This window comes from Ambystoma mexicanum, chromosome 13 (genome assembly GCF_040938575.1).
Source record: "Ambystoma mexicanum isolate Mex_15411 chromosome 13, UKY_AmexF1_1, whole genome shotgun sequence".
NCBI lineage: Eukaryota > Metazoa > Chordata > Amphibia > Caudata > Ambystomatidae > Ambystoma > Ambystoma mexicanum.
This window is the reverse complement of record NC_090938.1, coordinates 566,440,103-566,464,631: the sequence shown is the minus strand read 5'-3', so window position 1 is coordinate 566,464,631 and position 24,529 is coordinate 566,440,103. Positions and strand designations below refer to the sequence as shown.

The 24,529-nt window shown below is 45.2% G+C and overlaps 1 protein-coding gene across 6 annotated transcripts in view; it reads left to right on the top strand.

The window, feature by feature from the left end:
• KAT7 (lysine acetyltransferase 7) overlaps positions 1-24,529 on the top strand; it is a 1,354,088-nt gene that overhangs the window by 986,624 nt on the left and 342,935 nt on the right. For all 6 annotated transcript variants that reach the window (XM_069634368.1, XM_069634370.1, XM_069634373.1 and 3 more), the window contains one exon: positions 8,554-8,745. In XM_069634368.1, coding sequence (XP_069490469.1) covers positions 8,554-8,745 — 192 coding nt within the window. The remainder of the gene's footprint in view (positions 1-8,553; positions 8,746-24,529) is intronic.

Genomic DNA, 24,529 nt, shown 5'->3' with positions numbered 1-24,529 from the left:
ATGACGCAGACAATGTTGCACTCCGAGCAGGCCTGGCTTCTTCAGTCCCCACAAAGCGCTTCTCACTGCAGGCGGACCTCGTACAGCTCTCGCAGGCGCTCGCTGGCTTCCCCGGCACAGGATTATCACGCTGCACTGCGGGCCCCCGTTTGGGGTGCCCGGCTCTCCCCGTGCTCCCCCGGCACAGTCCACACACGGCCCGGTCTCACCTTTGTTCTTCGGCGAGTCAGGCGACGGCCATTTTCCCCTTTGTGTATCGCGGACACCCGCGTTACGAAGCAGGCTCCAGTTGCCTTCTCCACGCCTGCAGTCCGTGTATAATCTTCGCAGAATATGCTCTGCTGCTTCCCCTGCACGGGCATATGTTTTGTGGGCTGAATGATGCAAATGTCGCACGAATTGCAAAGGATATTGTTCTGATCAGCCTGATCCCTGGTCAGACATGTCCTCCTACATGGCTTCTTAGCCACGCCCCCTTGCAATGTTTTCTGTACTTTTGTATGTTTTTTTGTGCTGTTATTTCCTACTTATGGTTTGATTGCGGTTTCCTGTAATTTTTGCTCATTTTGTAAGGTGTTGATGAACTTCCATATAGTAGGTTTGTGGTGTCCCACCGCCACGTTCATAGCATGATGCCATCCTTCCAATTTATTACTCGTTTCAGGGGTGCTGTTCAGTATTGCTTCGTAGCAATTCCAGTTATCAATTATTATTTTCGGTTGCTTTCTAACGTACCTTGTTTGTCCACCAACCCATGTGTCCTCAAAATAATTTTAAACATTCTTTAATTCACTCTCATGATTCTGATAGTACTGTTCTTTTATTGTAATTTCATACGCTGCTACTATATGATTTATCGGTACAAATGTTAAAGCACATCATTTTTTAATATAAAACTGAAATTCACTTTCATTTACATAGTTTTGTTGTAGGCCATGTTTTTGCAAATTTCTCCATATAGCTTGATTAAAATGGAAGTAGTACCCTTGTATTTCAATGTCCTTAAAACTTAATTTAATTGCTTTCATTGCTGATAACTCATAATACATTTATTTGAGTAAGATTCTGGGTTACTCATTTTCTGTTTGATATAATCAAACACCTCTCGAAACATTTTCTCGTTTTTTTGACTCATCAATATGTATATAAGTGGGGAAAAATAATCACATATTTTGCCATGTAAGCGGTATAGCCGCGTAAAAGGTTTAGGACGGCATTCAAATGTGTGCTGTCCATTATCCATGTGTTGCTTAACTTTAGACATGCCAAATTGTCTTCCGTGGCGAATAGTAAGTATTTGCTTGTTTCATTGTCACTTTCATATAATAAGAATTGTTGACCTTCCTGCGTTGGGTGCATATTTTCTGGTATCTGTACATCACTAATACGCTTCGATAGTGGTTGTGTATTTTCTTCTGGTGCTCGCTGATATATTACTTGTCTTTTTAACAGTTTTGCATTTGGCATCTCACTTGATAAATGTTGCGACACCTCACTCAGTACTTGTCGGACAATATCGCCACTGCTACCGACATCTGTTGTGGCTTTTCTTTTTAAATCAATTAACCTTTGTTTAACTTCGGTTTTGCTTGTATTTGGCGCATGATTATGCTCTCTCACGTATTCAACTATTTCATCTTTTGTGTATGCGCCTTCCCTACAATTATATTTTTTTATATTCTGTGAATTTCCACCATGTTTTCTCTTCTTTTTTCCTTTCGATATGATACAAATATCTGGAATTCAGAAGTTGCTTATTCCCCTTAACGGGAATTAAATGGGTATCTTTTTCCATTTCACACATATCCTACGGCATTGAAATAAACACTATTAGTTTTCCTTTTAACGTTATTGACTTTTTTTTATATCTTCATTTGTTGATTCTAAACTTTCATTTTTACAACTTACCGTCTTTTCAATGCGTCAGCAGATGTAATGTTGTCTCTGGTAAATACGTGCAGTCAATTTCACTCTTTCCTTTCTCTCGCAGGAATCTCAAATTACAGTTTACTGTCATTTCTGCCGTTATTGTGTATTCCCTTCCGTTGTCTCTTGTCCAATCATTTAGCCACATTTATCTTTCGTATGAGGAAGTGATTTCTTATATCGTAGTGTCCTTTTTTCATGCATTTCCTTAAACTATTTACTGACATTCAGACTTTTCGGCACTGCAGACCTTTTGTATGCAGTCTTTTCCATCGCGGGACATTCAGCCGCGTTTAAATCGCGCAGATCCCATGGTTTGAAATCTTTGTGGCAGAAAGATATGTGAAACTACCTTTTTTGTTGAATGAAGAGAGTTCATGTACTGAAACATTTATTGACTAGCAGTAGAATCACTGAGACAGGTTGATTTTTGCTTTCCTGAAAAAACGATTCAATTTCAAGATGTACTGAGAAAGAGTGACATGGTATCAGAACAATAACATTTGGTTTATGGAACCTGTGTCTTGGGGAGAAAATCAAATCATCCTTGCAAGACAGATCTTGTGGAAGACATTGATTTGTAGTGTGGTAAACAGGACATTTGTTGTTTCTCCAAGGACAGAGTTGAAAGATATTTTACAATTTTCCATGAGCAAAACCTTTTTGAAACAGAACTGTCTTCTAACTATTCCTGAACTGAACTGATCCAGGGGAAGTGAATACAACCCTGGTCGCAAAGAGTGCTTTCAAGCACATTAGTGTTTGAATTACAAAACTGTTTTGTTGAGCCAAGAGTCAGCCATATTTTCCTTGTATAATTTGATTGTATGTAATAGTGTGAGGGCAAGAGGTATTTTGGACAGTAGGTCTTATTTGATTTGCTAGGCAGGGACCTTTCTGTTAGGTTGGGGAAAGTTAGAATTTTATCAGAACCCCTTTTACTTTGAATAAATGGCAAACTTTGAGAAAGCTTTACCTTTGTGTCTGTCTCGCATTTCTGATCCTCACAAGATACTGGCATCAGAAAGATCATTACTGGAAGTTCTTTTGGGGGGGGGTGTGTGTGTGTGTGTGTGTGTGTGCGTTTTTCTTGATTTCTACCTGCTTGTTGTGTTGAAGGCCTCCTACTGCCCCAATATCTCCTGAAACCTGCTGTATTGCTATACTCCTAAGTCCCGTCCCCTTTCCTCCATACTTTTGGGACATTATGTCCTGTGGGACGGGACCAGAGCACTTTTTGTAAAAAAGCATCAAATTAAAAAATGTGTCCTTCTCTTTTCACGCGGGGTACTGTACGTGGCCGTAACCCTGCCCTCCTTCGCTCTGCCCCGTGCATAGCCCTTCAGTCCTTTTCTCTGCGCGGTCGGGGCTGGACGCACTTGCATCACCAGGAAGACCTTTTTCTTTTCCCGTTGTCCTTCTCTCCTGCTGCGGTCACGTAGTCCTCCGTCTATGCCGGATCATTTGGGATTTGTCGCTTGCTCCCCTTGCGAACGTCGCTTCGCTAGGGTGGATCCCCATTCTCTCTTTTTGGAGTGTCTGGGACCGGATCACCGTTAGGACTCATGTTTCTACTGCAATTCCCTTTCGGTCCGGGCACTTCAGCGGCATCTTCTTCGGTGGGAGCAGATCTTCCAGAGAGTTCCTCCATCGCATTTTCAACTCTTCAAGACACCCAGTAAGTTCCTTACTTTTCAGGGCAGCCCAGCCGGGGGACTCCTTCGCGGGGTCTTCCAGGTCCGGGAGGGGCTTCAAAAGCTCTGCTACCAGGGTTTCTTCTGAGGTGCTTGGCAGGCCTAATTGGCATACCAGGGTTTTCTCTGAGGGTTCCCACGAGGGGCCTGCCGATACCGGATCATGATCCGAGGTTCACCAGTCAGGTGCTACTAGCCAGCCTAGTCATGCTGAGTCGTTGGGTACCGGAGTTCGCCCCAAGGTCTCCTTGTTTGGAGCTTCCCACACAGACATCGGGGTGCGCCCTGAGAACTCTGAGGCTCTCTGTACCGAACCGCGGTTTGAGGCCCCTCTCAGGGGAGCTATAAAGACTGGACTCTGTTCCGAGGTGCCTCTTATCGAGGCTAAGGTGTGAACCAACAGAACTGAGAGACCTGTTAAGGTTTTGTCTGTGAGGTGGATTCCTCAACGTTCCCGCGCTCGCGGTGTTACCGGTTCTGTTGAGGGTGCACAGGGAGAGGTTGCCGACTGTTTCTCCTCTTACCGGCTTGGCCGAGGTTCCCTGCTTGGAGGATACCTCAAAGGGTCACGACAGGATGTCCAGTAAGCATCCCAGGCCCCATAGTACCGACTCTGCCGAGGATTCTTGTGTCAAGGCTAAAGTTTCGATCAAGTCCCCTGACCAGTTTGTGGAGTTACCTCCCTCATCCACACATGTGACGCAGTTCCCCTCAGATGCTCACAAAATGGTGGGCCTTCTTGCGTTGTCTAAGGCAGCCATTTTGGATTCTTCCCTCACACCCACGCTATCAACGGCTTTTGGTCGACAACCTGATCCACGGGATGGTGTGAATCTGTTCTGCCCTTCCTATGACTGGCGCGCTCGGATGCCACTACCGCATACGGCCTTGCTTCCTCCTACCTCTACCCCACTGGTCTATGTAGACCCTGTTGGTGGCGGCCGTCTTGGCAGCCTTCCTCACTACGTTAGTGGGGGTTTGCCTTTATTGGTTTCAGAGTCTTATGAACACTGATCCCATGAGGTAGTACTTTAAAGGCCTTTTTAGGGAGATCTTCCCTCTGGTGCCGCATCTTGCCCCGGCAGTTGCAGTCACAGCACCTGTCGCTCAGGCAGCGGTACCACCTCTACCTCCCGGCCCGCCTCCACCTCTTCCGCCTCCGTTGTCCCCGGTTGACAAGACTCCAGCAGAGCGAGACGTCAATTTGACACCGGTCGCTTCACAACCGGCAGATCCTGATGTTCTGGCCGACCCTCAGGCAGACCAAGATAGTGAGGACCAGCCCAGGTCTGTTGGAGCATTCCATGACCAGGTTCTGGACATGTCACTCCTTGACATACCAGTACCTGAGGCATCCGCTCTGCAGGAAGGCGTGCTTTTAGGGGCGCTCAACTTGTCTCCATAGGAGCGCACCAGCCTGTTCCTTCAGAAGGCCATTCCGGCTGAGGCCCTCAAAGTCTGGGATAAACCCCACACTGGGCTACATATAAATAAGAGAATTGACGTCCGTTACAGGCTTCAGACCTCTGAGGAAGTAGCCTTGGCATCATGTCTGCTCCCTTCCTCAACAGTGGTTGCGGCTGCCACTCTGGCGGACTTCCAGGAGTTCATTCCTGGGGACAGGCTGGAAGACTAAGGGAGGTTTGTCAGGCGCCAGGGTATTGGCGGAGGATATGCTGGAGGCTGCTGCGCACCATGTCCACACCTCAGCTCACGGCCTCATATTGGGGGTCGACACCTCTCGTCAAGCTTGGCTTCATGCAACAAAGTTTTCGAAGGAAGTCCAAGATAAAGTTCTGGACCTGCCTTTTGATGGCAAAGAGTTGTTTCATTCTTCAACGGAGGACGAGCTTACAAAGACTAAGACGAGCACGCAAACTGCCAAGTCTCTGTCGGTGCTAGTCAAGCCCCCAGTCAATGCTCAGAGATCTGGATCTCAGTCCTCCTCAGGCTTCAGAAGGTTCCAGGGCCGCAGGTTTCGTAGGACTGATCCACCGAGAAGTAACTCCCGCCGGAGACAGCAACAAGGTCTGTTTTTTTCTCGGTCTTCAGTCTCCTCTTCAGGGACAGGTAAGGTAGTCTGCCGAAAAGTCTGCAAAATAATATTTTTCGGCGCTTGCACGAGACTCCGGTGGGAGGACGAATCTCGTCTCATCTGGGGGCTTGGCAAACCATCACCGAAGACCGGTGTGTTTTGTCCATTGCTCTTGCGGGCTCCCGCTTGCCCCTACCCCACCCTTCAATCCTCCCTTTCAGCAGTCGGGGACACCCTCCCTCAGAGCCGAGGTCCAGATGGTTCTAGACCTCAAGGCAGGGGAACCCGTTCCCCTATTGGAACGAGGGGAAGGCTTCTACTCTTGTCTGTTTGTCTGTTTACGGTGCCCAAACCCAACCAGGCTGGCCTGCGCACCATTCTAGAGCTTTCCCTGTTCAACGTTTCTCTTCCCCAAGAGAATTTCAAGATCACGCCCTGCCAAATAAAGTCCTCTCTTCAGAAGGGTGACTAGCTCAGCGTTGTGGACCTACAGGGCGCGCATATGCATATCCTGATCTGGAGCCCGCATCGGAAATATCTGCGGTTCCCCCTTGGAGAGGAGCACTTCCAATTCCGAGTGCTCCCTTTTGGTCTCAGCTCAGCGCCACGTGTCTTCGCGAAGATGTCGGTCATCGTGGCTTTTCTACGGCTACAGGGTATTCATGTGTATCAATATTTGGACGACTGGCTTCTGCACAGTCCTTGTCCAGTGAAAGCTTCGAGCAATCTTCAGTCTCTCCTTCTGCTCCTGTTCGGTCTTGGGCTCTCTCGGGACCTGATTTTCCTGGGTTTCCGTTGGAACGCGATCAACTGCAGAGTGTACCCGACTGTGGACAGGATGGCGGATCTGTTAACCACGTGTCAAGTTTTCATTCAGTCAGAGAGCATGTCAGCCTCGTGGTTCCAGAGGCTTCTAGGCCTCATGGCCGTGTGCGTGCTTGCTCTTCCCCTTGCTCGTCGCAAAATGTGACACACGCAGATGGCTGTTCGGAGTTCCTAGCTTCAGGCAGCAATGGACCTGGACACCAAAATGATTCCAGTCCCACCCTGCATGATGACAGATCTCCTATGGTGGTCCTCTTCCAGCAATCTGTTGGTGGGTGCTCTCTTTCGAATGGATTGTGTCCTCCAACGTATTCCACATCTGTGGAATACGTTGGAGGAACATTCAGTCGAAAGAACGTTACCAGTTGGTAAGTAACTTGTTCTTCCTTCCAAAGGTGGTATCCGATTTTCATTTGAACCAGTCTATTTCCTTCCAGACCCGGCCTCGGATGCCGAGAGAGTATTGCATAATTTGGATGTCAGACGAGTTCTAAAGTTTTATTTGGACTCAACATCTAAACTGTGGAGCTCTTCCCAGCTCTTTGTGACCTTCGGAGACCCGAAAGGAAAGCCGGCCTCGAAAGCAACTATATCCCGATGGATTGCTTCCTGTACTTCGGAGGCATGTACCGTTCAGGGCCTTCAGCCTCCAAATGGAATTCATGCCCATCTTGTGCAGTGCAATGCGGCTGCCGTTGCCTTCCAGAAATATATTCCCTGGGAAACCATTGCAAGAGCAGTTTCGTGGGCTTCCCCATCAGCTTTTTGTAAGCATTACTGCTTAGACCTGAGCTCCAGAGCCGATGCTCAGTTTGGGCAGGCGGTTCTTAAGAACCTCTTTCAGTAAAGGAGTTCCATCCACCTGTTTTCCTGTGAGAAGTGCTTGGTAATCTCCCAAAAGTATGGAGGAAAGGGGACGGGACGTAGGACTATAACAAAGTTACTCATTGTGGTGACTACCTTACTCCTAGTCCATAGTCCCCTTTCCTCCATGCGCCCGCCGTCCCTTCTAATAAGTATCCTCTATTATTGCTTAAATGGTCTCAGACATGGCAATAGAAAAGGACTCAAGGGCAATGCGCGGGGCGGAGCTAAGGAGGGTGGGATTAAGGCTGCGTGCGGAACCCTGCGTAAAAGGAGAAGGACACATTTTTCAATTTGATGCTTTTTTACAAAAAGTGCTCCGATCCCGTCCCACAGGACGGAATGTCGGAATGTCCCAAAAGTATGGAGGAAAGAGAACTATTGACTTAAGAGTAAGGTAGCCACCACAGTGAGTGACTTTGATCTCCCAAAACCCTCCCACAGAAAATCTTTGTTCTCAAAATCCATCTGAACACTTCACAACAACCCACCCTGCCATCCCCAATTGTATATTTTGTGCTAGAAGCCCCTCTGCAAAATGTTATGTCTGAGAGGGAAGGGGGGGACATTGGGAAGTGTGAATGGTTGGTTCACACATGAGTAGCAAAAGGTCTGACTGCAAATAACATTTTTTAGTGATTGCATCCCTTTTATTTTATTTATTTTTTAAACTGCTTTTACAGTCCCACCAGCAGAAGCGGGGTATGCCACCAAGGGGGGAAACAAGGCCTAAAAGAGCCTTAATTACAAAGGAGGCTATCTTTTATATTTGCATGTCTACATTATCACTTATGTGTTATTATTTTCAGCTGTATACCTTCTTTTGCATCCCTCTCCTCTTTTGACAGTTTAGCCATGCCTGAACATTCACAATTAACCCAATGAATGTTCCCCCTCGATCCCATGGAATGTGCCCCGTAAAACATCCCTCGACATGCTCGAGATGAATGCTGTAGGGTAATTCTGCTTCCAAGCAAATTAGTTAACTGTGCAATGTATCTTTGCACAGGGAACAAGGTTTTTTTGGCACATCCCTCAACCAATATTTCATTTGTAGACCTTGTCACCCAATTGTTCATGTGCCAGGTCAAGATTGAGGCACATTGGTAGCTCTGTGTGACTGTACTGTAATTGCTGGAAGAGTATTGGAAGGGGGCTGCAGGGCTGTACTGAGATAACCCTTTTCTTTGTTTCAATTGCATCCTGTAGGAGAAATTGCGACTTCAAGGACAGATAACTGAGGGAAGTAACATGATTAAGACGATTGTGTTTGGTCGCTATGAGCTGGACACATGGTACCATTCCCCCTATCCCGAAGAGTATGCTCGGCTGGGACGCCTCTACATGTGTGAATTTTGTCTGAAATACATGAAGAGCCAAACAATATTACGGCGACACATGGTAAGTGTTTGTTCATTTTAAAAGAGCTCATTGGGTGTATTCTATTGCACCTTAGAGAAATAGATCAATGTATTCCTTGTTCTCTATTTTACTAGTGCCGTCCATTGCATTTATTAGCTTGCGTAACAAGTAAACCCTTAGAGACTGTTGAGATGGAATTTCAGAACAAGCCCGGAGGGATTTTTCGGAGAGGCCAGTCTAGGTAATGAAGATGTTTATTGACACTTCCGTCTAGCCAAACTCAGTCAAGCTAGACTAGCAGGGCAGTAAGGCAGGTCTTCGGGAAATATGGGGGTAGTGTAATGTAAGGAAGTTATGGTATCCACAGTAAGACAGACACAAGTGACCACAGTTCAAGGGTGTTTCTTCAGCTTCAAAAAAGGGTTGGAAAACACCTATCCAACCCTAGATCTACAGATGGGAGCTAGCTACGACCATCAAATAATAACTCCGTCCTAGTGGTGTCTTGTCAAAATAAATACTAATAAACCTATGGCAAACCTTACCTCTAAATACAAATAGTGTGGGAAACAATGTTACGAAAAGAAAGATGTGTTAACAAAATGTTATGTCCGGATGTTCAGGCCGTTGGCCTCACTTCCCCATGTTTCAGCACGGGATAAGGCAGTTCACTCGAGATTAGCAGTGTCTCTGGCTTATCTAGCACGAGGATACAGTTCAATCATTAGCATCGGGGCCTTCTGTGCCCAAGTCTGTCTTTCTGTTTCTTCCTTCAGAGGGCCTGATGCAACAAATAAACGAAACGTTCTTTCCTCTTTCAGATTTCAGAAGTATTCACTTTCTTAGGCGATTCACCATTCACCTTGCATCCCCCTCAGCCGGCTGAGATCCTTTTTAACACAGTCTCCTTCAGCAGGGTTCTGACCAATTTCAATTTCACATGTAAACACAAACATGCTTTACCAAAAAGCTGCTGATCTCCCTCCGCTGGGCTTGGATCAACTTCATTTACTTTATTTATATTGTTACAGTTGAAGACTTTCCAATGGGCCCAGAGTTTTGTTTGACCCGTTGCAGGACCTCTTTGATTTCACAATTCCTTTTCTTGGAAAATGTGCCACCTCTCAGTGGGATACCTAACAGAGACATTCGAATGAGCACCCAAGTGGTGCCGGACCACTCTTTCTCGGTATTGTATCTTGGCTTCAAAGTTTAAACACTCAGCTGCATTTTAATCATGTTTGCGCCACTTACCACATACGCTTCATACACTGTTTTTTCTTCAGTTTTCACTATACAATCTTGCTGCTTGCAACCTTGGCTTTAACACAGACTGGTCTGGTATCAGTCTCCCCAACTTTCCGGCTGTGCTGCCTTCACTGGCGCTGCTTTGTTGTATGAGCGAAGGACAGTACTACAGTGGTGAACGATCCTCCCCAACTTGACTATCGACCTGGGAGAGCCCCTGGTACCTCTGACACACAATGCACGTTTCTTCAGCTTTGATTCAAGGTCTTGCGTTTATTATTCTCAAAGGTTCATGAAAGCAAGTCTTTCTCTGAAAAGGTCAAGGGCACTTCCTTCCTTGCAACCCTCTTTGATCTTGCCGTCTTTCTCCTTGTATTAAACTACTGCTTCCTCGTGTGCTTTGCCTTGCTCAGAGTGTGCTTTCGTGCTCCGCCTTTTATCTGTGCGGGGAAGTGTGATGGAAGTTAGGTGTGTGTGTAATGATCAGTAATTGCCTGACCCTGCATGACTGTTGTATTGGGACATGTCAGGTAAACGGCTCAGGTGTTAGTCCGTTATCTCTCACAGTGAGCTGTCCGTGGGAAAGTGGGGAAAGGGTGGGGTGTGGTTGAATAAGTATCCTACCTGGTAGGATGGGGTAAAGGCATTACAGGGAAGGGGATACCACATCTCGCCATCTGGTGTCCCACTTCCACTGCCCGAAGACCCCTCACCCAGGTGATCCTCCCACACTGGTCCACCCCTAGGAACTGGATCCAAAAGCGATGGCCATTTCCTGGCCACCTGGATGACAGATCCCTGGGGACTAGCGGGTGAGACGCCTTCAGCTTTCTCACAGTAATGGTAGTGTGGCACACACAACACTCAAATAAATCAAATTAGTAAGAATGTTTAAAAATTCTTTTTTTAAGCTGTAACACAGTCCAGACAAGTAAGTAATTATGACCAAGAAGAGTAGTCCATTGGTCAACCGCTTCCACAGGAGGTTAGGAGCGAGCAAGGGTCAATCGTCAAGCCATCCACCTTAAATGGGCCCTGAATGTTATAAACGGGTTTGCTTCTCACTGCTATAAGGTTAGCTTCCAAAATCAATTAAGACCTTGAGCAAGCCTCAAAACAGTTCCTTGAGAACCCATTAATAACTGACACCACCTCTAAATTACAAGCTATTAACAGGGAAATTGACCCAAAAAAAACAGAGAAACTTAGAAAAGACAGTTTTCTCCAAAGAAACGGTGTAGCCATACTTTTCTAGGGACTACATATCTTATCCAAGGAGATTCCCAAATAGAGGAAACTCGATTTACCATAATAAAAAACGCTGGGTTATCTTCTCTGATTCCAGCACCTCGACTGACCGCACTGGAGACACAACTCCATCTACACCTTACACAGCCAATCAGTCTTCCTTAGGACGCGGACAAACCAGAGGCTGCCGACCTCCAATACTAAAATGTCCTCAAAACCAAGGGGCAGAGGGATCCTTTAATACCAGAGGAAGGGTGTGCCCGGGGTAATATCACCCGTCTTTAACTTATGCTCAGTAACTCACGATTCCAACCACATGGCCCTCCTCCACAAGGGACTGGCTTTCGTACCTACTCAATCAGTTACCCAATTGCAAACCGAATTAGGGATCCGTGACTTTAAAAAAAATAAAATCTGACTCTGTGTACTTTGTAAACACACATTCAGAACCCCAAAACCCTTTTACTAACTTTCGGGATAAATTCACCTTTACACCCCCGGTCTCAGACATATACCACCAGATCACATTATCATACTTTTATTTGTTCAAATAACTATACTTGACTTTGTATCTTCAACACCTCCAACATGGCCACTGCATAGCTTTGTTTTACACTAGACCTGACAACGGTCTAGTTTACAGTACCTCCCCCATTGCCGTGACAGCTGTAGGCCTTTCAACACCATAGTAGGAGCACTGTATCTCTCCTGGTCCACACAGACATATGGACAATGCAGTGTCCTATGATTATTACAGCACATTATATATGTGATACTATTCCCTTTGAGGCGAGCAACAGCTGTGCATGCGGTTTTAACCAAACGGGTATGATTGCATTTCTTTTTCTTTTCTTCCCCACCAAGGGGCTGCATCTTTTTACTACCCAAGTACCCATTGAATATAAAATGCTGTTCTGACCTTGTTACCAGATTGCGCATTCAACACACGGGTTTGTCTCTGCCTTCTTCCAACACAGGTATAAGACATGATCCATTGACTGGATGCAAATATCGTCCAGGACATAGTAAGCCTAATATGTTTTGATACTTGTTCATACCCACATTAATGCATAGGGTGGTCACCACTCACCTTCATTCCATTGCTGATTCATTTTATTTAATATATCATACTGTACTGGGCCCCAACCAATAGTGCCTATTCCAGATCTGATGTAATTAATTGGAACACACAAACTATCAATATGGAACTTACGACCTGTTTAACAACTCAAATTTTGCTCCCAACGGGTGTCTGTCCATTTATTATTAGCATGCACCTCCCAGGCGTGTCTGTCCATTTATTTACTAGTATGCACCTCCCAGGCACCACAACGTAGTACTAGTTAATTGCAATCTGTGACGCATCTAGCAATATTGTCACTGATTCTCTGGAGGAATGCTTCTCTTACGTGGCCAGGGAAAGGCAAAAGTGACCTGACTCTGAACCGGGAGGGCGGGAGAGTATGCTATCTGCAAGAGGCTCAGAGAGGGGAAGACCAGCTCCAGAGAGTTAGGGAAACACTGAACTACAATACCCTCGCAGCCATGTACCTTCACAACATACCTGTATGGCCTATTGTAACATAGATACTAATCTCCCATGTTTTCCCAGCCAATTACCCTGCCCCTCCTGCCCCCCATTTAGTACTGAGGCGGAGAGGGATGGAGCAATGAAGATGACTAGAAGCTGTAAGCCAACGCCATGCTTTAGTCTTTGGAAAACTTAAAACTGCCACAGCTGACAGGGATTGGGGGGAGAGGCAGAACCAAAAGCTGTTTGCAACTTGTTCTGATGCTTGTCAGGATGCCAGAGATGAGCCAGTTGTAAGAAGCAGCACAGAAGCTGACACGGACAGTGTGCAGGGAGACCGAGCCAAAAGAAGCTTACCACTTGGTGACCGTGGACAGCTGGACCTGTCCGGATAGGCTGACTGTACACATGCCTAGTCAGCAGACCAGGAGAGAAGCAGAAAAAGAGGCACAAGAACCGCCAAAGTCACCCAGTAAGCCCACAGAGAACTAATGGGCTACCGTGGGGACAGAAAGGCAAATGCTGCTTCGCAGTGATAACGCGGGGGATCTCAATTGAACATATTAAAGAAACTGACCCAGATGAGAACATTGTTGAGAAAGGGACAGTGACCCAGTATTTCCAAGAAGGGATTTACACATATGCAAACCGTGTTAAAGGTGGGTCGGAGACCCAATGCGCAAGAGGAAGATTTGATACCTGTGTGAAGCGTGTTGAGAGAGGGTCGGAGACCGAACGCTTGAAAAGAGGAATCAAGATAGCCAGTAACCCAATATTGGAAAAACATTGTCAGGTGGATGAAAGAATGAGTGAATTGAGAATTGAAAAGCCCTGGCAAGTTAGTGAAACAGGCAGACAGAGTCTGGGACTGCCATCCAAGAGAGGAAGACAAAAGGAATTGAAGTGATACCCTGGCAGGAGAGTAAACCAGGAGTGACCCGAGAAGTGAACCTGAAATTGTGAATACAAAAGGGAGGATTCACACCCCTTTTAAGGATCAATAAGAGAGTCACAAATAGCCTAACGGGAGAGTATACCCAGGTTAGAAAGAGGACCAAGTAGTGTAAAGAACTGCGTGCTTAAGGGAAACTCGAGGGAAAAGTCATGCTCTCTGAGTAAAGATGAATTGTGGAAGTAAGTGTAACAAGTGGAGGAATTCAAAAGGGAAGACTAATTCCTCTGGTGTGAAGTGGAAAGTTGTTAAAGTACTGAATGTGGAAAACAGAAGAGGTTAAAAGAGTATTTTCTTCAAAATTGTGGAAGTATACAAACTGGAGGAGCTCAAGGGAGAAGCTGTCCTCTTTGAAACCATGGAGTGACCCATTGGGAGAAGAGCGAAACATAGGGGAGGAACTCACTCTGTTGTGAAGCAGTGGGACATTATTGAATTTTATCCAGAAGTGCTGGGTAGACAGTGAAGGATCAAAGAGACCATAGGGGAAGGAAGGCCCCCTTTCCCTATTAGTACTTTGTTTCTTTTATGCACCTTAAAAACTTTACGTTGAGAACTGTGAAAGGAAGCTACTAGTACATTGCTTACCAGAATCCCCTTTTGCACATTATACTGAGTTTGGAGTGTAAGGGTCAGTTAAGGATTTTTTACATAGAACAGAGGACGCTCTTTTGTTTAACATCCTGACACACATTACTTAGTTTTGTTGAGGCAGGGAAACCCCTTCTTAGGATTAGGGATAGATGGTATTTTCCCCAACCCTCTTATTATTGTGATAAATAGTCTATAGCAAGCACCTAATATGTCACTGTGTCCGAGTCTTACTCTTGATCCCTTACAACTCACACAGGAAGTCTTTTTGTTTCCTATTTCTACAGAGATGTTCCTTTGTCCATCACCCCTACACAGTCCAGAACTGATTTGCTACCTCGAACTTAAAACGGGGGGAGGTCGTGGTGGGAATCTACCAGCACGAACACAGCCCAGTGACCTGTTCTTGGGTGAATAACCCCTGGGTGAGTCTCTACCAAGTCTTTAGCTCACTGTCCCTTTCACAGAGAAGAAATTTCCTGCATATCAGTCTTTGTCCTGCCCATGGCCAGTCCAGCGCCGATATACTAGGCAATTCTCCTCTGAACAAGAGTACCAACAGCAACCCCATACACATGTTTCAGCCTTGTTGGGCATCATCAGTGAGGTGAAGCTGTGCCTCTCTAAGAACAGTGAGCAAGGGGTCCACGTCTGGATCGCCCTAGTAACTTAGGGTGAGACCCAAAGTTAATTTATGCAAAACAAGGGGGGGTCTGGGAATCTCTCTACCAGCACGCACACAGCCCAATGACCTGTTCTTGGGTGAATAACCCCTGGGAGAGACACTACCAAGTCTTTAGCTCACTGTCAATGGGCTGTGTTCGTGGAGCAGTTTCTTTTTTTCTATCACAAGGGTCATCTTCCACCAGTTCTTATGGCGTGGCCATTGCTGATCTCTACTTGCACCGTGACCTGGGCATCCTCTGAGGTTGTCACCGGAGTGGTGGTCTTTTCTTCTGAACCCGAAGTCTCTAGACCTCATTCATTGGAACCAAGTTACGAGGAAAGGAGGCTCTGCTATTTCAGGAACTTCTACAGTGGTCCCTGAGTACAAGGAGTGAGACAACATACCTGTTCCTACCCCTCTCTTCCCCACTTTCATAGGGTTTAATGGGCATAAAGTCCTTATCCTATCTCTCCCTTGCCTGACTGTGAGCGATGAAGTTCTGGTGAAGGATCCTTCCCTGAGCTTCCACTCAGGTGGTTGGATTGGGAGAGAGTATAAGAACTCTTCAATTGTTGTCTAACTTTGACACACTTACAAACTGCCTCTTGGCTTTGCCAAGCCTTGTTCACACTATTAAAAAGACACCTAGCCAACTAAACAGAACTGTATTGGTACCAGTGACTCTCAAGCGCTAGTCCCCCCTCTTTTCTATCCTGTGAACTGCTTTTTAAGGTATAGTGCCTTCATTTGTGAGGCTTTATATTGTGTTTCAAAATCCTTCATACTCCCATATGTTCTGTCCTTTTCCTCCATTGGAGTTCCCACAGAGTGGGGATGGGATTGGGCAATAGTGTGGCCAAGAGCGCTTCCCCCTTGAAGAATTTAGAATGCGTCTGGACATTGTGTGATCACGCCCATAGCCTTTCCTCCTGCACTCCTTCTCCTCAGCCCCTCTCTCCGAACCAGATGGGTTGAATGCCTGGCGCACCCCTCTTATTTTATTTTTCTTCTCTTTAGCTTTCTTCGTGGCTTCCTTCATTTTTTTCTTCTTTCTATTTTTTCAGTTTCTTTACTGTTTATGCCAGGTAAAGTGTGGTTTTCTGTGTGCAACAGTTGTCACAAGTAGTTCTTGGCGACGGACACACACTCATTTAGAGTGTTTGGGCTCGCTTTGTCGCTGGGACACCAGTGTGCTCTGACGCATTTTCCTTCAAATCCCTCAGGAGTCGAGTGACGCAGTGTAAGGACCTCTTTTGGACAAAGGCACTTAAAGGAATAGTGCACTCAAAAATATTATTGTCCAGAGGGTTCGGGCATGTGTTTTTAAGTATTAGTTGATCGATCGCACACACATTTCCAATGCTACTGTATTTTTCCTCTTTTGTACACATGTGAAATCAGGCAGCAGGGCGCGGCTATCTTGTGATAATCTGATCAGTTGCTGCATTGCCCAAGGTGGACTGCCATGGCGGCACAAAATCATTCCCCTTGCCCCTGAGGCTGACATTACCAAACCTAGTGATATGCACTGCCCATCTCCATGACGTTACTGGGCAGCATAGCCAAACGCGCCCAGTCATCACCTATGTGACGTGACGCAGAACCCGGAAATCAACGCACATCAACCCACAAAACAGCGCATCACAATTCGGAATACAAAACTATACTTCGAAGGGATTGTGTCCTCCGACGTATTCCTTATCTTAGATATCTCCTTCCAGCTCTGCTGGCCTCGGAACATTTTTCTCTAGAGGGCGCTGCGCGTCGACGTCTGCCGAGTCGATGTCCCTCGACAGCCGCCGTATCGACGTCATCCTGCCTATAAAGGCTGCGCGCAGCGTCCGTTGCTCAGTTCCGTTTTTCCGCGCTTACTCAGTGCCTCGGAATACCGTTGCTCAGTTTTGTACAATTTATCCTATTTACCTCGAGATATTCGATCCGTATTCGATGGCTTCCTCGTCAGAACCGACGACCCCTCGGTCCGGCTTCAAAAAATGCCGAGATTGTGGGAAAAAGATGTCGCTAACTGACCTTCACAGAGTTTGTCTGTGGTGTTTAGGAGCTGAACACCATTGTTCGGAGTGCGAGGACTGTATGTCCATGACAGCTAAGGCCCTGAAGGAGCGTAGGGGGAAGCTGGAGAAAGGTAAGACTTTAAAAGCTTCTTCTTCCTCGACGAAGTCGAGACATTCGTCTCCTCGTCACCATTCGCGCTCCAGGTCTCGGAGTGGGTCCCATCACTCCTCGAGATCGAAGCACTCGAAGAGGAGACGTCGAAGATCCCCTTTTCCGTCGTCCTCTTCCTCTGTTTCTCCAAAGAAAATCCCTTGCCCCACGAAACATAGTTTCCGGGCTGAATGGGAGGAATTCTGCAAAAATATAATGAGCGTCTTCGAGAAAGCGGCCTTGACCCCCTCGAAGACTGCCGAGAGCGATGCTCTGGTCGTCACGAACCCTCGAGTAAAGCTATGACCTCAAAACCTTCTTCGAAGGTTCCATCGACGAAGGTTCCGTCGACGCCGAAGTCGGTGTCTTCGACGCCCTTGTCGAAGGGACCTTCGACACACGGGTCTGTCGACTCGACGCCATCTTCGACACCGGCGTCGACACCAAGGAAATTCACGGTTACGACGCGACCAGTGGCTATCCCCAGGTCCTCGATGACGATGGCGTTGATTGTCGACTTCCTCGAGCAGAATCCCAATTCTCTCGAGGTCCTCGAGGCCTCCGCCTTTGTTTTCGACGCCACGCCCGAAGCCCTCGCGTCGACGACATCGACGTTTTCGAGGCCGATTATGACAAGTTTGGCACTCTCTGCCTTGGAGATGGGTTTTACACCCTTTGTGAGTTCAGAACAATTGAGAACTATGTCCTCAATTATGGAAGAGGGTGAGCTATCTGAACAGGAAGACACATTTGAGTTGCAGGGACCTGCAACCCCAGTTAGGGAGGAGTTATCCTCAGAAGAACGCAGGTTGAAGGATCTTCATGATTCCTTACATGAGGCAAGTGGGTTAGACACTTCCCCTGAGGTGCAGTTTGCTAGGCCAGACCCGGGGGAGCATGCTGAAACCCCCTATAGAGCCTTAATGGCCAGCATCACAGAATTTATGGGGTGGTCAACACCTTCACAGGCTTTCCAACAAGATGACCACGGATATTCTTGATAAAGGTCCTTATCGCTGGTACCGCATAAAGGCATATGGGCCCTTGTCGATCATCCCAAAAAAGGGTCCCTGTGACCCAGCCATTCAAAAGTATCTGCAGCTGGTGGTTGAAAAAGCCATCTGTTGGGATCTGGAATTGAAGACAATCGCAGAAAATGTAGCTGTTGGGAAAACATAACAGAAATGTGTCTCAATAGCCGATCTTTATTAGAATTTATAATTTTACCGATTAATTCTGCTCCACGTTAAAACTAATCATGAACACAGACGTGAACAATGGCAACACAGAGAAAACCACGTGAAAACTAGTCCACAATTATGTTCAGAGGTTAGTGCTATGGAGTATGTTCAGCTCGAAATGGGATGCGTAAGCTGACGCTACAATTCGATTAACATAGACAGCATTTTAATTAAATATTAGCGTTGAACCTTGGGGAACCGAGTGGTGGCCTACATGCATCTCGATGCTGGACTGCCCATGTGCCCGGGAACAAAGACAAGTACACACACAGGTTGTACTTGCGTGTCATTGCAATATGCCACAAAGAGCAACCGAGTACAGCAATAACGGTGGGCTGATGATAAATGGAGTCGTTGATCTATAAAATCGTCGAAAGTAAAACATACATTATATTCGGCATTTCCATTCTCTTAGCGTAACGCAGAGACACTGTTCTGATCAACACCTTTTCAATAAAGGAAATTGCATGATCCTTTGTCCAGTTTTGGAATGGTGAACCTTATCATATTTAACGTTATTACACCCCTCCTTTAATTCATTCCTTTGGGATTCATGCATTTCTCTCAAGGTCGAAAAACAATTGAACCTTATACTGTGTGTGATGCATGGGCTTGCTGAGCGCGCACGCAAATAATCAAAGCTACTGACCTTCACTCAGAATGAAGATACATTCTTAGTTGGCAACATCTTGTCTCAGCGGATCCATGAGAAAGGGACTTGTGAGGCATAGGAGGAAAAATGTGGGGGCTGTCAGTGCTTGCTGTTCTTTGCGCAGCTGAGGGTTAGGGAAACTTTGCAATGACAGAAAGCGGCCTAGTCCAAAGTTGTAGTTGAGGGTACAGAAAATGGAGTCCAAGTGTGTCTAGCAATACCCCCACCTCTGCTTATGTCAGGGCCTTCTTCCCCATGGCTGCAGAAGGGCAAAGGATGCGCCCCCCACGAGTGTAAGAGCAGGGTGACAGTTTTGAGTATAATGTATGGGGTGGGGGGCTCAACCGACCCACTCCTTCCTTACATTATCAACGACCCCCAACACATGCCCCCATGAATATATTGGTCAGAGTGCAGCTATTTCTCACCAACAACCCACTTTGATCAGTGAATGTCCCACAGTAGGTCGACGAAACTAGGAAGTGCGAAAGCTCAGCGTTACATTGTATGGCATTCGTAAAAATGGAACTTGTTTAAAAAATAAATTGACAAAGAGGATAGATTTCAAAAGACAAATTGGATGCTTTATTTGGACACTTCATAAAAACATTGTTGATCAAAAAAAGAGAAGGTAATCATTTGAACCTGAATGTGAACTGTTCGACGAGCTCTGCTTTAGGTGGACAGGGCACAATGGCAATGTTTTGTGGGAATATATGTGTACTCGGAACAAAAGTGCGCGCAATTCCGTGAGAATTTATCTCCAAGACAGTCATAATAAGATCTTTTACAATTTCCACATATACTGACTTGACCACCCATTTTCTGCTTCTTTTCGTAAAGGCCATTGCGAAGTGAAGCATCCCAAAGTTTCCCGCAGTCCTCGATTGTTCATGCCCTACATTCTCGTTATGCGCTAATACTGCTAGTAAAGTCCTATATTTCATACCGTCTATACCGAAATGCAATCTATTTGGCCTGTACTTTAGGCACATATTGTGGAACACCTCCAAATCTGCTGCATGACAGAATTCTGCGAGTCCCTTCAAGTCTCTTGATAGTTTTATCACACACAATCTTCTCAAGGGCTTTGTATGGAGGTGAAGATGGAATCAACCACTTCTTCCGTTCCTGCTCCGGCGACAAAGGGCCATGTGCACATTGGTGGAAATGTTGTTTTTTTGTCCAAGAGTGAACGTTGGAACAGTGGTGCATTAGTGACCCCCATTTCTCTAGTAGAATTCCCACGACCCATCACAGTTTTGGAGCTCCACCAAAGATGGTTGCTGAAAGACTGGTACCACTGCAAAATATATTCGGAACCTTTTTTTTCCCTGCTGCTGAGATTTTTTTTTGATGGATTTGGCAACAGGCCATACATCAAATTGATGGTGAATATTTGGGAACTGCTCTCGCATCGTCTTGGCTATTGAAACGTGTCTGTCCGTGGCTGAGGTCGATTTGCATTCCCCTCAATTGGAGATCTTCCAGTGATTTTATAAAACCAAGTTTCTCCATGGCCACTGATGATTTACATTCGGACACCTGCACGACTACCGAACTCAAAATTGTTTTACTTTCCATGTCCTGAAAGTGGTGTGTGCAGTACTTTGCTGAAAATCCGGGGCTGTCACACTGTCTATCGCCAGCTAGCCTGAACCGTTTTTCGGGGAATGTACTTTGAACAGACACATGTTCAGTTTTCCAAGCTTCACTATTTGCAGGGAATAGATATTGACGTTGATATTTATAGTAATGTGTTTTAACAATGAAATAGAGTCCCACAAATTCGCAGAAACCTACGGAAACTAGAGCCACTGAAAAGTAAAGCAGCTGCACACAGTAGATTAACAGCTGGCAGTTTCCCCAGCATTGCTTGAGCAGACCATGAACATTTTTTATGGAGCATTTCACAGGTGGCATATATTGTGAGGTTACTGCCTTGTTATACACGAATCACATTCAACAATGGCTTCCCACATACTTCCCCTCTCACACATTTCAGCATCATTATAATCTCCATCAAGCAGCTGTCGAATACAATGTATTTGGGCTCCTTTATTAGACTATCATCTTGTTTTAATGTTGTTTCTGACTGAACTGTGGTTGCCATATCAGCCAAACTGGACATACTGTAGTTGAGATCTTGGACTAGTTCCTCTGTCAATTGTATTGATGCTTCAGTCTCTGTGATTTCAGCATCTGTTACTTGAACATGAATCAGAGAAAACATCAATGTCGATTGGTTTTTGGCTGGCCTTGTTTGTCGGGTGTCGATTGTGTCATGTGGTCTGCGACTAATTAAAAGCACCTTCATTACATTCAGTTTCATCAAAGCACCTTCATTACATTCAGTTTCATCTTCATCTGGTGGAGCAGTCGCATTGTAGCAATGGTCCAACAACACTTTGCTGGCTTCGGCGGTCACATTAAATTCTTTTTCTGGCCATTGGGCAAAAGCATCTCGAGTCTGCTTATTGATTTGAACATGCTGCGCCTTGAATAATAGTTGCTCCATGGTCAAATTAGTTTGGCAAGCAGCATCTCTGATTTCTGTTGCTGTCTGCATCTTAGTTCGTACACCATCCGGCAACTAGAAGACATGTTCAATGTAAATCCAACATACAGTATTGGACAACTTAGATTTTAAAAAAAGCATGTTATGAAGGCACCAGCACAAAACACTGATTGAAAATGAAATTGTAAGTAACTTACTGTGTCTTTCTTGCTTTTCTGTGAAACCTTCTACTTCACTGTAATGACCACTTCTATATCCAGATCTTTTATACATCCCTAGAAAAGAGTATCCATTAAAAATAAGTCATTCGTATTTGAAATCAAATTATTCCATCGCACAAATGCCTTACCCAGATACCCTTGTACACTGTGTACGTCATTTAGTTAAAATATACATTTAGAATTTCACCTGATAAGGATATTTTACTTGATCAAAGATGACTCTGTGAAACACACTGATTGAAATGTTGCACTCAAGCATTTTGCAAAAGCTGCTCCTTTATAATAATGTCACTATCTAATAGTATTAGATCTAGGACCTACTTTCTTTCATTCGAAGGAACTGTTAGTATGCATACCTCTTGCTCCTGATCAACTAGGAAGGATGATGTAATTGTAGGATCTCCCTGTAACACAGTACTTTTTTTTAGTATGGCTGAAAGAATTTAAATTGAACACACACAATTTGACGCAGACAATGGTACATATCAATAAAAAACAATTACACGAATGCCACACCAGCTGCACACATATCCGGTGCTCACACGCACCTTTGTCTCTCTCTACTGACCTGAACTCCGGTTCCCAAGGGCGTTTGCCTTCAGACCATACCAATGGTACATAAGGCGCTATATAAATGCAAAGTAACTTAACATAACATGAATTAAACATTGTGTAAATGAACAACACGATATGTAAATATGATCATATTATCTCAAATTCCATGCATAAAACAATTCCGGAACTGAATAGCTAAGTAAGACTACCTGATACGCGCTCGAGGTTGTTGTTGATTCCAGGCATGACATGGATGCAGAATCTTGCTCCTTCATTTTCAGTGCATAGTCATGGAGTTGTAAAGGGAAAATTTGATTTGATTTAGAAATGCTAATGTTAAAAATGTGCATTTACAGATACAGATTACGAAAACAATATGCTTATTTCAAAGGGCACTATAGCATAGTTATCTGTGCCCATAAATCGTTTTCTAGGATGCTCCTAAAACCAAGGACAGATGTTTAGCAAAATGGGGTTTAGTTATAAAGCAATACAATCTTGTGAATAAGTATTATACGGGACATTTACACCTAAAACACCAATCCGTTCATTTAGTTACCTGTTCACTACCCCAAGGGCTGCAGCTAAATCCGGAACCGTGACTCACCTGAGGCGGGCTGTGCATGAATAGAGTCGGAATTGCATTTGGGAGCAATTTACGCGTCGTTCTGAGTCGATTCTTCTTTGTGTACTTGGATTGGTCATACATATTCGTGGCAAAGTGCAGGCTGTAGACGCGGTATCGATCACCCCTCGTGTCCTCCAAGACTTTATGCACTCTACTTTTAAGATCTTCTGGAGCAAATCCGCAATATCTGACCCATTCTCTTATTAGATCTATATTCCTCTGGAATACATGCATTGTAGTGCCGTTAATTTTGTTATGGGCCTTAGAAGGGCAACCGAAAACCGTACATGCAGGCATTGTTGGAAAAAAAGTCAACAATGTTCAAAAATTACTTTGCATAAAAGCATGATTAAGATGGAATTATACCATACATTTTTTGTATGCAAGCTATGTTTTGGTCATCGAAGCAAAACCAGTGTAGCGTAGCCGGCTGTATTATAGGATAACTTTCATACTAGATAAAGCCTCACAATCGACTAAGGTAGTTTTGGAACCGTACAGTCTTCGGAGAAATAAAAGTAGCATAATTACAAGGTCCAACATCGTTAATTCCACCTTGAAACCTTCTGCTGCCACTGTAGCAGTTGCACCGAAACCGGTTCAAGAGGTCTACAAACCCCTCATACAGACGAATGTCCTCTCCAAGTTGGGCTCCTCCCATAACCTGTGCATTAGAAAGTGTTGGATGCCCGAAATGGAAGACACGAGTACTCGGGATTTTGTTTCAGATCAGAGAAATTTCATTATTACTAACATCAGTAAGGTAATTGGCCATGAACCTAAAGAAGCCCTGCGGTTTAAAGTCCTAGCCTGGCTTAGACAGAGAACTGGGCCGGGTGTGTTCAGACTATCGGATCTTAAAATTCTCTGCAGGATGGACCTGAGAGACTAGAGCTCACTCGACGATAAGGACTGCGTCCTAGTGGGATGTGGGACTAGTTCCCTACCAGCCTTTTTAAGACTATGCAGATGCATCCCGAGGGGATCTACCAGCTGTAATCTGAATTTTTGACTATTCATTTGGCTTAAGGAGGTTTCCCTTGTCTTGTATATTGTTGTGGATACACTTTTTGCTCATCTGTTTTATGTAAGAATTGTCTGTATTGTTTGTTTTTTCTGTTGTCTGCGCCCATAAGCCTATGGGTACCTGGGGTGCAATATAAATAATAAACATAAACAATTAATTGATGTGACGAAAATCATACCATGTTACTCGTCCCTTGAATGTACTATCGAGCATCAAAAGGAAACATGCTTATAGAGACGGTCCGCGAAGGATGCAATTCGATCCCAATTGACACTGATGACAATTGATATGTATCGATAACATAACAAATTAAAATCAAGTCAATGGCAGTGAGATGAATGAACATAACACTACTGTCTACGTTCGTTCAAAATAAATAGAAATTTAGAGATCAAGGAGATATGATTAGGTGACCTGCCCTTACCTTGACCAACAAACAGTTAGATTCAGCAAGCAGGGTACTTGGTGGCAGGAGAGCAGGGAGATGTCCACAGGTAGCACGACGATGAGCTGACTCAGTGGTCACATAGGTTCTCAGTTAGCACGTTCACAAGTTGACTTGCTGTGCTCAAAGATGT